Source organism: Orycteropus afer, unplaced genomic scaffold, assembly GCF_000298275.1.
Source record: "Orycteropus afer afer isolate SDZICR_OR568_19922 unplaced genomic scaffold, OryAfe1.0 scaffold00026, whole genome shotgun sequence".
NCBI lineage: Eukaryota > Metazoa > Chordata > Mammalia > Tubulidentata > Orycteropodidae > Orycteropus > Orycteropus afer.
Window position 1 is genome coordinate 16,049,042 of NW_006921613.1, and position 13,914 is coordinate 16,062,955.

Sequence of the window (13,914 nt, forward strand, 5' to 3'; positions counted from 1 at the left end):
ACCAAAATGCAACAGCTTCCCTCCCACTTCCTCCCCAGAGTTACCTCTTCCCTGTGTCCTTCCCTCCCATGCATTCCTGCCCCCTGAGCTGTCTCCCTGTGCATACACAGCCTTTCTATTCTCCCATGATTGATCTCTTCAAGGAGTGTGTTCTGGTTACCTGGTGCCACTCTGACAGGAAACATACCACAAATGGGATGGCCTTAACAAACAGGAGTTTATTCTCTTACAGATTGGAGGCTTTAAGTCCAAGTTCAAAGTGCCAGCCTCTAGGGACTGGGTGAAAAACCCCTCAACCTTAGGGTCCAGCTCTGCTTCCTGCTCCCGGCTCACTGGAGCTCAAGGCATTTCTTCACCCAGACAGCTGCTGGCTGCTGAGGCTGAGAAGCCCCAAGGTTGACAAGGAAAAAGGCACAGTCCCAATGTTACCAAAGCACATGGCAGGCCATTAACTTAAATATATTGTAAGTCCCAAGGTCAGCAGAGGATGGCAGGCTGCTGAATGATGACACAGCTACATGCAGGGTCCAAGTGTGCCATAAGCTAGAGATCATTCTCAAAGCTTCTCCTTATATACAGGAAGCAGACCACATACCCAAAGACAGCTACTCAGCTGCTCACAGTAGATTCCACCATGGAGTTGATTACCAGTCTCATCATGGGGAATACTGCATTCAGCTGCCCAGCCACTCAATCAGACCTAGCCAAGTTGACACACAAACATAACCACCACAGACTGTATCTACCTAGTGTATATGTTCACCTCATATGCCTGTCTTTTGTTTGGCTGGAAGCCTCAGGAATGGGTTCAATTCCAGACCTGAAGGGCAGCTAGGGGCCATAGTCTCAGGGGTTTCATCAGGGTTTATCAAACCAGCAAACTTGGTCCTTTTTTTTTTCCCCCAAATGATTTTGAGTTTTGTTCCGCATTGTTTTCCCACTATCTAGGATCTCCTACATAGATCTCCCTCAGAATGGTTGACAGTGGTAGCTGGGTACAATTTAGTTCTTCTGGTCTCATAGTCATATAGGCTGAGGATCACATGATGTCCCAGTCATTCAGACTAATTGTTTCCATGAATCTTTGGTTTTCTTCATTCTCCTTTGCTCTGGATGAGGAGAGACCCATCATTGCATCTGGATGGCTACTTGCAAGCTTTTGAGATCCCCATCGCTACTCACCAAAGTAGGATGTGGAACAATGTTTTGTGTACTATGTTATGCCAATTGAGCTTGATGTCCCCTGTGACTATGGTCCCAAGCCCACAGGTCCAACTACTGACTGGGTAGCTGGCTGTGGCCAAGAATTGACTACAACCTTGTCCCTTGTCAGCTCTACTATGTACCTGGGAATTCCTATAGAACATAGCAATATACTTGTAGGAACATTGTCTGCCAACTCTATACATGGTCTTGGGCACACTCCCCTCTGCACAGACATACCATATTGTTCACCCTATCCACCCATCATCTATCCACCTGTATATCCATGTTTGCCTTCACTGACAACGCAGTACTGTATATGCAAAAGGGTTCATCTTTCTTGTCTGTACCTCCCATGTACCTGTCTTCCTCAATGCCACCAGGTTGATCACTCACATTTGGTACATTGCCTTTCTCTTCACCCAAATTAACACTTGTCTCTACCTATCTAACAGTGTTCCGTCCCTTCCCTTCCAACCCCTGGTAACCAACAAAGAAATTTCCTTCCATATATAAACCTTTCCTTGACTTTTTACAATAACGGACTAATACAGTATTTGTCCTTCTGTGATTGACTTATTTCACTCAACATAACGTCCTCCAATTTCATCCACGTTGTGCAATGTTTTGCAGATTCTACATTATTCTTTACAGTTGTATAGTATTCCATTGTGTGTATGTACCATAGTTTGGTTATCCATTCTTCAGGTGATGGACACCTAGGTTGTTTCCATCTTTTGGCTATTGTAAATAGTGCTGTGATGAACATGGGTGTGCATATGTCTGTTCTTTCATGGCTCTCACTTCTTTAGGATATATACCTACTAATGGAATGGCCAGGTGAAATGGTATTTCTAATTCCAAATTTTTAAGAAATTGCCATACTGCTTTTCACAGTGGTTGTACCATTTTACAGTCCCAGCAGCAGTGTATGAGAGTCCCAATCTCTCCGCATCCTTGCCAACATTTGTTATTTTCTGTCTTGTTGAACTTTGTTATCAGTGCTGGGACCAGATAGTAGTATCTCATTGTTTTGATTTACATCTCTCTACTGTCAATGGCTCATTTTTCAGAAGTAAATTGTCAGGGCTTTCTTCTGTGGCACCTCTGGATGGACTCAAACCTCCAACCTTTTGGTGAGCAGCTGACCTTGCTAACTGTTTACACAACCTAGACTCCAGATTGTATTACTAGCTTTCTCATTTCTTTCCCCTTTATGACCCTTTTCCCAATAATGTCAGTTTCCATTGCTAGATTGTAAGCTTGAGGACCAAGTTAGTTTTGCTGTCATCTGCTATTTGCAGAGCCTGGCATATCTCACATAGTAAGGCAGTGTTTCAAAATAACTTTTGCTGTCATTACATCACATACAACATTAAAACTTACTGTTGTTATGTGCCGTTGAGTCGGACCCAACTCATAGCGACCCCTCCTTGGGTTTCCAAGGCAGTATCACTACAGGAGTAGATTGCCCCCTCTTCCTTCTGAGGAGTGGCTGATGGGTTTGAACTGCCAGCCTTCTGGTTAGCAGTCAAGTGCCTTAGGCACTATGCTACCAGAGCTCCCTTTATTATTAATAGTACCTACTAAAAGCACTCTCATTTGGCTCACCCATTCATAAGGGACTAACATACTTTTAAACTTTTCTGATTTATTTCTCCTAACTAGGCAACTTCTTAAACCATTCCATATCCACTCTTCCTCATTTCCAATTTTTCTTAATCTCGTTTGCATTAAAACAGGTTTTCAACCATCATGGTGACCTCTCCATATCACCTCCCATCTTCATTTGTTTTAATGCACATCACTGCCCCACTTAAAAATATTCTCCCTGCCATGTGATAGAACAATATCCTGATTCTACTGCTCACTTGTGCCCTGTGGTTTCAGACATCTAAAACTCTGCATAGTTCTTCCACTTTCTCACTCTCCTCCACAGAACTAGCTGCCTTAACATTCATTACTTGCATATTGCTCTACAGTTTATAACATGCTTTGATACGTTGAAAGGTACATCTTAGTACCTTTCCGTCTTACAGATGAACAAATTGAAGCTCAGAGAACAGCTGCTTGGTCTAGTAAGTGACTGTGTTGGGACTTAAATTGAGGTCTTTTGACTCTGAACTCCATGATTTCATTAACTATGCTCACAAGATTCATCTTAAGTTCACATATTTCAGATGAGATCAGGCATATTCAGGGTGGTATGGCCAGAGTGAAGCCTGTTTATTTCAAATTAATTATTTCCACTGCAGTGACTCTCAACCCCACCTGTGTACCAAACTCCTTTTGGAATTTAAGTAAGTTCCCAAGTCTCATCAGATTCATTGAAACTGAGGTGGGAACAGAACACTATTACAACTACTACTGGCTCACAAGTTATTCAGCTCATTTAAATTCCTCATCCTAGTTTATCATAATCTGGTTCTGTAACCATTTGATCTCTGCTTTTCAAAACGAACTCTTCCTTCATTCAGATTAGTTCCTAGTGTTTCATTCCTTTCTGCTCACTGTAGTTTCAGAAATTAAAAAATGTCCTCCCTTCTAAAATCATGAGTTTGGAGTGACATAAACTTAAGAGACCTGGATTCTAGTCCCAATTAAAATTCTGTGATTTTGGGAAGACATTTTTGTAGATTAATTTCCTTACCTGTAAACAAATTACAAGTTCGAATTTTCTTCTAGTGTAAATTGGATCATTACCTATAGGCCTAAGTTTGTACCACACATTTTTGCATTGAATTTCTTACATTTCTTACATTTTCTAAGAACATATTATTGGCTAGTTAACTAATTTATAAACTTTAGGAACATATTATATACAAACATATTATTCAAGAATGCTAAAGCAATGGGAAGGATGTTCCAATGACTATTCTGATTCAAGATCCTCTCCCCTCCAATGGCTGTGTGCCTTTGAATCAGCCCTGAATCTGTTTATTTATGTTGTCCCTTATCTGTGCCTATTTTATGTTCCTCATAGGTTTGTCCTAAAGATCGGCATCAAGAGGAAAACATTGGAAAAATTATGTACTTGTAAACAAAAAAGCACTATGCAAATATGTTGTTAGAAATTATATTGTTTCTAATGGCTGATAAAATATCATCAAAGAAAAGTGCTTCCATAAAAGTTTTATTTATCCCCACAACAACCCTGTGAGGTAGGGTGATCAGGTCATTTAAAGATGAGAAAACTAAATCTACATTACTTGTTCATGGCTATACTGCATAGTAAATAAGTGGAAATTAAATTGAGATTTTTTTTTTAATGTTCATGACTTTATATTATGTGGAAACAGGCAGTGAGAATATTAACTCCCCACTACCTTAATGCCAAAAGGACACTGTCTTGAAAAACCCCATTTCAAAAGATGAAAGTAGTATTTCATTGCTTATTTCTACAAAGATTTATCAAATAAAAAAATAGTGAAATATTTTACAGTTAATATATATAATGGTTTCATTCAGGGACATGTCCTTCAGCTGTGGAGATATGATCAGATTTCCAAGTGCTAGAAATGCAAAATCTTAAAAAAATATGAAAACACAAAAATGATAATAAGCAGTAGCCTCAATCTTCTTTATTATTCCTCTTAAGTACTGTGAGTAAATTCTGTGAAATCTGGTCCCTGTTTTTAAAAAAAGAAAAACAAAACTCTGCCACAAAGAAATGTCTGGTAAACTTTTATTTTGTTGCCTACTCTCAAATCACTGTCACATTATTTAAAACAGTGATTTCCCTGACCTGGCTCTCAGAATCACCTCAACTTCCAGGCCTCACTCTAGATTCAGCCAAGGCCACGAGGTAGGCCTTGAAGTAATTCTAATAAACATTCAGGGTTGGGAACTACTGATGAATAATACTAATATTAAAATCATATAACTAAATTAACTAGTATAAACTTGTTGCTCTTATCCTCTTCTTAAAAAAGATCCCAAAACATGTTAAACCCCCAAAACTCTTGCCTCTGGGCAAGTAATTTCACGATACAGAGAAACATTTTATAAAAATGTATCCTAGTTAGTGATAGTTGGATTCCAATAATAATTTAAGTAGCATTTAAATAAAAGATACTGAGTTTTGTGGTACTTGTTCTGAAATTTTAGAGTGTTTTTTATACAGGTTCCTAGCAGGCTTTCAACTCAGGGTGAAGACATGAAAAGTATGACATAATCAAGCATATTAGCACTGAAAAAATACTATACTCAAATAGTTCATGAGAGGAATAAGAAAGTGAATGAATGACAACCTAAGGCCTTTTGGCCTATACATTTTTGTTCCCAGTCCACTCTTCCCCTATAAGGGGAAATAAAATAAACATTCTTTCCTAGTTGCTTGGCATAGATATTCGGTGGGTAACTATTAACTAAGTTAATTTAGATACACAAGATTAAAAGAGATAACTAACAAATAAATACCTAGGAAGACAAAAAGAAAAGTCAGGTCAGAAAACCTTAACTAGCTAATTATGTAGTATATAACACCATCATATTAGTACAATCAATGAAGGCTTCAGTGTCCTTTACATTTCGGCTTTATGTGATTGACACAGACGTGGAAGAGATCTATCTGGTCCTTATGAAGAATTCTGTGCTCGCTGGAAAGATTTGTAGGAATAATGAAATGCTTTCTTCACTGATGAGATGAAGTCTCTGTGTTTTCAGGCAAATTGAACCAAAACAATGAAAAGTGAACTTCTGTAGACAGCTGAATGAAAGTAATATTTAGCTGAAGAAGTCATCGGCCAAAGAAAAAAAAAAAAAAAAAAAAAAAAAAAAAATCTATGTTTAACCCTAAAACAAAAAAATCCCAGAGAAATATAAAAAAGCAAACAATGTACATATTCATTTCACTGACAGTTACAAGAAAATAGCCATTTATAGAAGTTACAATGCTTTCAACAATCCCAAACAAATTTTGGGAAACAGATAAAGCCATCAGGTAAATAAATATACATATACTAACTAATATAAAACAATTTATGGTAACGAATTGTCATCAACTCTCTTTTAAGACCCAAGGAGAAATATTGTGATATAAATCTGATTAGGGCTACATATATATTACATAGAATTAAAAAACACAACTGATTAAAACATCCTAACAATGATACAAATAGTTAAAAGAATGCCTTAAAAGCCAGACATTTATCATTGGAAGTATCACATGTTAATAGGTACTTCAGAGCTGTAATGTGTACATAGGTCAACTTCTGCTGTGTCTCATCGGGTATCATCCATCTCTCCTGCATTTACTACAGTCGGTCTTTAAGAGTTCATGTTTCCTGTGTGAGGTGAAGGGCTAGGCATATCTCAATTCATTAAATATGCACTTTCATTTAAGTAAGTGGAAGTGCTTAAGATAACATGTACCAATAAAGAAAAAGGGTACTGGAAAATAAAACATTAAATAGGAGGAAGGAAGGTTGATAAATTATCTCTCTTTAAATTATTTAAGGTTTTATATTAACAACAAATTTAAAATGACCCGAAGAAAATATTAAATTGTTGTCAAATGTTCTTGGGCCATAAAAATTTCCCTCAGTTTCTTTACAGAAGTTTGTTATGCCTGGTTCATTTGTCAGTTGCCTTTAATTCTCCTAGCATGGGACTGAAAACAGATTTACCATTAATAAAAGAGGATTAATTTAAAAGTTGGTGCTCATTATTAAAGTGCTCACAGGCACAATAGTATAGGTGTTTATACTTCCCTTTTAATGTTGGAAAGCCCTTTGGAATTGTATTTATTTAATCAGAAAAACTTTCAGCAGTTATAATGCACACTGAAAGTTCTGATCTTGTATAGGTTCTGGGGTTTGCTTATTTGAGCATTAAAGGGAAGGGAGCAGGGCGAAATATAACTAGGTTCACAATTTTGAGTAAGAGCATATGTAAAGGTAATGTTATGTACATTTTATTTCAAGAAAGACAGAAGACAAACAGCATAAAGATGCCCAGATGCCCTAAAGATAAATACATTTCAAAGATTCTCATTAAAATGAATCTGTAGTATTTTTTTCCTGCAAGCAAAATACCTTTCTTTAAATTAAAAAAAAAAAAAAAAATCAGTATTCTGAATTGCAAATGCTTTTTTTTTTTTTGCAGAAAATCTGCCATGATTACTTTTTTAATGAATAAGGATTTTCCACAAAACAGGCTTGCTCTACATGCTAATTTTTTAAACAGTTCAGTGACACAATATGCTAACTACATACACAACAGATAATATAGTAAGAAAACACTCAACCTGATGAAAAGTTAAAATCTTCATTAATACACTGAAAACTGACATAACTCATGCCTTTAAAATCAAAAATACAAAAATTAAATGTTTTCCTAAAAAGATTTCCTTATTTTAAGGACTCATTTGAAAATGAAGCTGCATGTAATTTGTACAATAAAGTTGTACAAGTAAACAGGTAATATACATAAAAAATTAATTGACATACTCCTCAATTATCAGTTGTCCACCTTTAATTTCCAATACTGTACTTTCTTAACAAGCATACAAAATATCAAACTTCTCTTTAGAAAAAGTGCCGTTCTTTGACATCCTTTACACAAAAACAGTCTGAGCCTATGGCATGTTAATGCAGTAGAGGCAAAGCATACTAACTTTTACAAATTCTACCTTCCATAAAAAGCCTCTTGAAAAGGAGATTACACACCACTATAAAAATATCAACCTCTTTATGGTAGCTGCATTAGAGAACCAAGGCTTGAAGACTATTTTCATATAGCATAGAAAACCACTATGAGAGCATATTAACTGCATTGGTGGCTCGGGAGTGTACTGTGCCACAGGATTATGCATAGCTAGTGTTAGGTACCAAAACTGTTACACATAGTTTTAAGCTGATTGTAACTGAGAGCATAACAGAGGTACTACCAGCCCATGCAAAATAACTAAAAATACTGAGTCACTGTGCTGAATACTTCATTCCTGAAGAAAACCAAAGGCAGCAGTAACCAAATCAAGCCCAACAGCTGACCAAACCCAGCCTCCTCAAAGATTGGTGAGCACAGTGAAGTCTGAGGTATACCTTTATCCATTAAATCTGTGTGCCACTGCAAGATATTACCATTTGGAATACATGCTATCACAATGGTTTAAATCTTTTGAATATTAGTCATTCATATATTCTTATCTACCCAGTCTCTTGATTTTTGAAAAGATTTCACCTACAGTAGAATATTACAGAAACCAAATATAAATGTATGTCTTTCTAAATGAAACTTACATGGACTAAAAGCAGAGAATATTTTTAAACAAATATACAATATGCAGGCAGACAAAGCAGGAAAACGGCCATTCAAATGTATAATAAAAAACTAAAAATTGACTATTTCCAGAAAACTATGAAGCGCCTCAACTAAAAGGAATGCATAATGAAATTCTAATCTAATACAGGTCAAAAATGTAAAAAGGTTATAAACCTTAACAGGAAAAATAAAACAACTTTTACTGGCCATTCCTGTTGAAATGAGAATCTTAAAGTAACAGAAAAGTGGCTACAAACCCACTTAGAGCACCAAACAGAGAGAAAATTAAAAGTCCATTTTCATCTCTGTTATTATCATAAAATCCTGTGTGACTACAGGTCAAACTGCTGGTGGCAGAAACAGAATTCTTTATAAACTGCAGATGTCCTGTACATAAAAAAATTTCACTGGAGTTGCACTAGTTCTAAAGACTCTTCTGTTTTAGCCTACCTACTGTATGTATTCAATCTGAGATAGATAAAGTCTCTCTCTGTAACCCTTGATTATTATTGGGCACCAAAGATAAGAAAAGCAAGACGGGGTACAAAAATGCAAAATTTCAACAGTAATGGCAATGTTTTTTGTCTTAGTCCAAAAGGGTCCTGCATTCTCTCCCCCTTCAGTGATCTGACAAGTCTTTGTATTTAATCTGGGGGCAGCAAATCATGCAAGCGAAATCTGTCTCTGATGTGAGGTCGGACATCTTCGTTCTGTATGGAAAAAAGATAATGTTTTAAAAGTTACACAATTTCAAAAATAAGATGTTATAAACATTCTTACTTGGCAGAGAAAACACACTGCTATTTTTACTTACAACATGCATTATTTTGTTTGCCAAATATAAAGATACTATACAGAAACAGTTAACTCAGAATTAAATTTAGATTTTGTTAAAATTTCATTAAAGTTTTGATTTTGGTAAGAGTAATTAAGTGTAAGAGGCCAAGTCAAAACATAGCAAAAAGGTTAAGGCACTGACTTCTACTTTATACCTCAGTCTTAAAATGACTGATTCATGGCATATGAGTTGAACATGTACCTGAGGTAGATATACTCTTTGGAGAGAACAATCATGGGAGAAGGAAGGGCTGTTTATGCACAGTTCAGGGGGCAGGAGTGCATGGAGGGATAGATACAGGGAAGAAGTAACAATCAGGAGGAAGTGGGAGGGGAGCTGTTGCACTGGGGTAAATTGTAGTCAATGTCATGAGACAATAGGTATGTGAATTGCTGCACAGAAAGTGAATTTGCTCTGTAAACTTTCACCCAAATCACAATTAAAAAAAAAAAAAAAGATTGATCCATGAATATGAATGTAGAGGAAAAAAATCCCCAGAATAAGGTTTCAGTTGCAGGAGCATTAATTCTAGACCTGACCATGAAAACTAGTTTATGCTATTTCTAACAAAACTGGTTTGTGCCTTGTAGGAGGAAATCCAATGACATGCTATAAAGTAAAAACATTTAAGCTACTAAGTTTTAAAATTTAGAAGCACAATTTTAGTGTAATATATAAGGTTCAAAACTGCATGTTATCTTTTCAACCTTTTCCTTTATCTCCCACAACAGATGACTTAGTACACAAAAAGTAAAGCAATTAAAAAGATTTTTTCAGTATAACTGAGCTAAGAAAAACTAAAGTGAAAAGACCAAATGATATACTTACCAGTTCTACAAGCTTCTCCAGAAATGGAATCAATTTTAGGAGTTCATTGTCATTTTTATCCATAAACCAGCTCTCTATAGGGATTCCATTAGAAAGCTAAAATGATAAAAAAGAAATTAAATAATTTTTTATTTATACTTTGCCTTGTTTGAAAAGTTTTAGCAAGAAAGAAACAAATTTCACCCTTTCATGACTCATGAGATATACAGTACCACCTACATTTTCTGTCTCTGGGGATTAATGGGAAGGTGCTATCCCACACTTTCAGTGCATGGTGCTATATAACTGTGCTAATCTGAAGACAGGTTCCATCATACCAAGTGCAGGCACCAAAGACCCCATGGGATATATATGCTCACTCTGAACACTACTGAGCCACTCCAAGGGAGAAAGATGAGGCAATCTGCTTACCTAAAGATTTATAACCTTGGAAATCCTATGGAGCAAGTCCTATTCTGTTCTATAGGGTCACTATGAGTTGGAATCAACTCAATGACAGTGGGTTAACTGTATCAAAATCCCTATTACCTCACAAAAGATACATATTTTTAAATTTCATTTAAAATGCTTTCCATTACTGAAAAAATGGTTTCAACAAAAAATTCAGAGTTGTAAATAACTCAGTCTTGAAAGGGTTAAGTAAAACAAAACACTGATCTATAAATTCCTTTAAAAAGGAATGCCACCAGAGTTTATACTGCTGTATTCTTTGGTATCTCAATAGTGCAAGAGATACAAGAAATAAAGTGAAACCTAATTGGTTTTTCAGTATAATTTCTTCAGTGTTTGTAACACTAAACAATAAGAAAGTTCTATCAAAACAAATTTTACAAGGACTATAAACACAACTAAACACATTCCTTTACTCATTCAAGAGTTAACTTAGTACAACACTGGTAGGCATTGTGAATAAAAAGCGACTGATAATCTAAACAGAGAACATTCAAACTACCAGAAATCATATACTTTCAAAACTAGTATAACCTGAAATATAATACATATTTAACAAATCAACTCAATGGTACTTCACTGAAGAACAATCTAAAACCAAGAATGCAACCTGTATTTGTTTTATAGTAAACAATCTCCAGGATAAAATATCTTTATTTTTAACTTTTAGGCAAAGATTTTGCTTGAGATGGAAGAAATCTACTTGAAAGCATTTTATGTAGGAACCAAGATGAAATTCTAAAAACAGATCATTTCAAAATGAAAGCAAATAAATGTAGTGACCTAAATTGAACACATTTCAGTAACATACATTTTTTTTCCTTTTGTACTCTCTATTAGGAACATTTTGAAACACACACAGAAATTAAGGGTCAATCTTATCTCATCTATATTCCAACCCTTTTTCTAATCCCCTATTCTGCATTGATTTATTCTGAAGCAAATTCCAAGCATTGTATCACTTGAACATATTTATATTATGTATAGTATCTTATAAGGATGGTTCATCTGTTATATTTCAAAAAAGCATTAGCAAAAGGTACAAATATACTGAACAGTCTGTTTATAAAGAAAATAATTTAAGAATGTCAAATCAAATAAACAAACCAGAGCAGAATATGGCTAAGCTATTTATAATTCTCAAACATGGTTATGATTAATCAGTAATTTAATCATAAATTAGAAAACTGATAAGAATGTTATTGAAGGAGTGTATCTCACAGTTACTCTTTATTCAGATTTTTATTTAGAAGTTAAAATTTCCATAAGGGTTATACCAATTTCACACTTCTAATTAATACAGTAACAGGCCCTTAATTCTAGAAGATGACTCTAAACAGAAATTCTACCATTAATAATTCTGTTCTTCTCCCATCATATTCTGTTTGGCAGCATTTGTCCTCATTATATTTTTTCCAGTATGATTAGTAACCCTCTTCCTACCTGATATGCAAAGGCTTGTGGTGAGTTGTCAATTATTATAGTTTTTGAAAGATCTCTTCCAAGGATATTTAAGTCCTTGATATAGTTTCCTTGTACACAAACACAATGTTCACGGAAAAGTCGATGCCTAAACATAAAAATAAAATCAAATTAATTTTTAAAAATCTCTAAAAAGTACAACATATAATGAAACATACACACACCACAGGCTTTACAGGTTAAGCCTTTTCTCTCACTAAGGAAATAAATACAAATACCAGTCTAAGCTCTGGGCTACACTTTTACTGTAAAAATTCTTAGCAGTTATTTAAACCTTACAACCAAATAATACCATGCCTTAAAGAACTTTGGTTTATCCCCAAGATGTTATGTTAAATTATAAAGAGGGATTAAAAATTCTGTAAATTTTTTGGTAATTTATTTACCCAGGAAAGCTCAGCTCAGATGCAGCATCTGGTTGTCAGCGAGGTCCTGCTTTTTAACCAATTTTCCAGTTGACTGAGGCACAAGGAGGTCAAGTGACTTGCCCAAGGTCACACAGTAAGTCAGTGGTTAGCCCCGCATTGGAACCCAGGATCCTCCTGGCTCCCAGGCCTTTGCTCTAACCAGTAGACCACACAGCCTCCCTATCCCTGTACATGCCAGAATAGAAAATATAAGAAGGAATGTTTCTTTGTTGGCATTTAAAAAAATGTTTTTAGTTTCTCTTATATTTTTGAGAAAAGGTACTGAGGCCAAAACATTCCATCATTTCAACACTTTCCCAACTCTCTTTATTTCTCTTAATTTAGTGTGAGTGTATGTATGATCATTTGGAAAACTAGGGTTGGGTGAAAAGGTAAGTTCAGATTTAAGTATCAGAAAAGTTAAACTGATGTTTCACCAATATGTTAGATACTAATAAGAAAAATGTGAAATCATTTTTAAAAAGCTATAAAAAGTTTTATAATAGTATTTCTAGAATTCTGTAATCTACCTTTAGAATTCAAAATATTAAAGTTGCCAAATAGTAGTGATAATTGATTTAAGGAGCTAGGATCTATTCATACCTCTATTTTTAATTATGTAATTTCAAGAAAAGGACATTTTCTACCCACAAAATCTGCCATAGGTCTACAAAAACAAAAACAATCAAAACCTCTTATCTTCAAAATAATAGTGCTGGTGGTAATAGCAAAGAGGAAGAATTTTACGTATGGACAAAATTTAGCACAAATGGTTCTTTTTCCCCTTGTTAAAATTTTAAGGGATACTTTAAATTAGATGATCATCTGCCTTTGGAAGGGTCAAAGACAGTCCTACTTTGAAAAAAAATAAGAGCAGACAAAATAATTGGAAGTCCTATATGGGCCTAAATTACATTCCTTATTTTACTTCTATTCATGTTGATGACTCTTCACTAAGACAACAAACTGACAAGAGAGTGTTCAACTGAGTATGTATGCAGATACTGGATTAAATTCAAATTAAATCAAACTAAAATCCCACCAGTTTTTCAGGAATCTGAGGGTCGATAACAAGTATTAGCAGTTTTAGAAAGAAATTCCTTTTGCCAGTCATTTACTAGCAGATCCTCCACACTAACAAATTTGCATTTGGACTGATGGGATTCAGAGATCACAGGAATTTCTTAGTCTTTTAATTCTCTATGGCAATTTAACACAAAATCTATTCAAAATGCTTGTTTTAACTTTATCAAAACACAACTAGATAAAACAAATGTAAAACTACCAGATATTCAGATTTTATAAAAAACAGTTTCAGAGAGGGGCGTTAATTCATGATATATTTAAATGGCATGACTATGATTTGTCACACAGTAAAATGAAAGCTCCAAGAGGGAAGGGCTTTGTGTTGCTCACTGTTTCCTAGAACATTGGAGGGGCCGA

General features: G+C 35.1%; 1 protein-coding gene across 1 annotated transcript in view; it reads right to left on the reverse strand.

The window, feature by feature from the left end:
- Window positions 1–9,110: 9,110 nt before the first annotated feature.
- The window catches only part of CTDSPL2 (CTD small phosphatase like 2), a 41,932-nt gene continuing 37,128 nt past the window's right edge, over window positions 9,111–13,914 (reverse strand). Inside the window, exons 10-12 of the mRNA XM_007935240.2 lie at window positions 12,026–12,152; window positions 10,133–10,228; window positions 9,111–9,176 (exon numbers count right to left, since the gene is read on the reverse strand). Coding sequence (XP_007933431.1) covers window positions 9,111–9,176; window positions 10,133–10,228; window positions 12,026–12,152 — 289 coding nt within the window. The remainder of the gene's footprint in view (window positions 9,177–10,132; window positions 10,229–12,025; window positions 12,153–13,914) is intronic.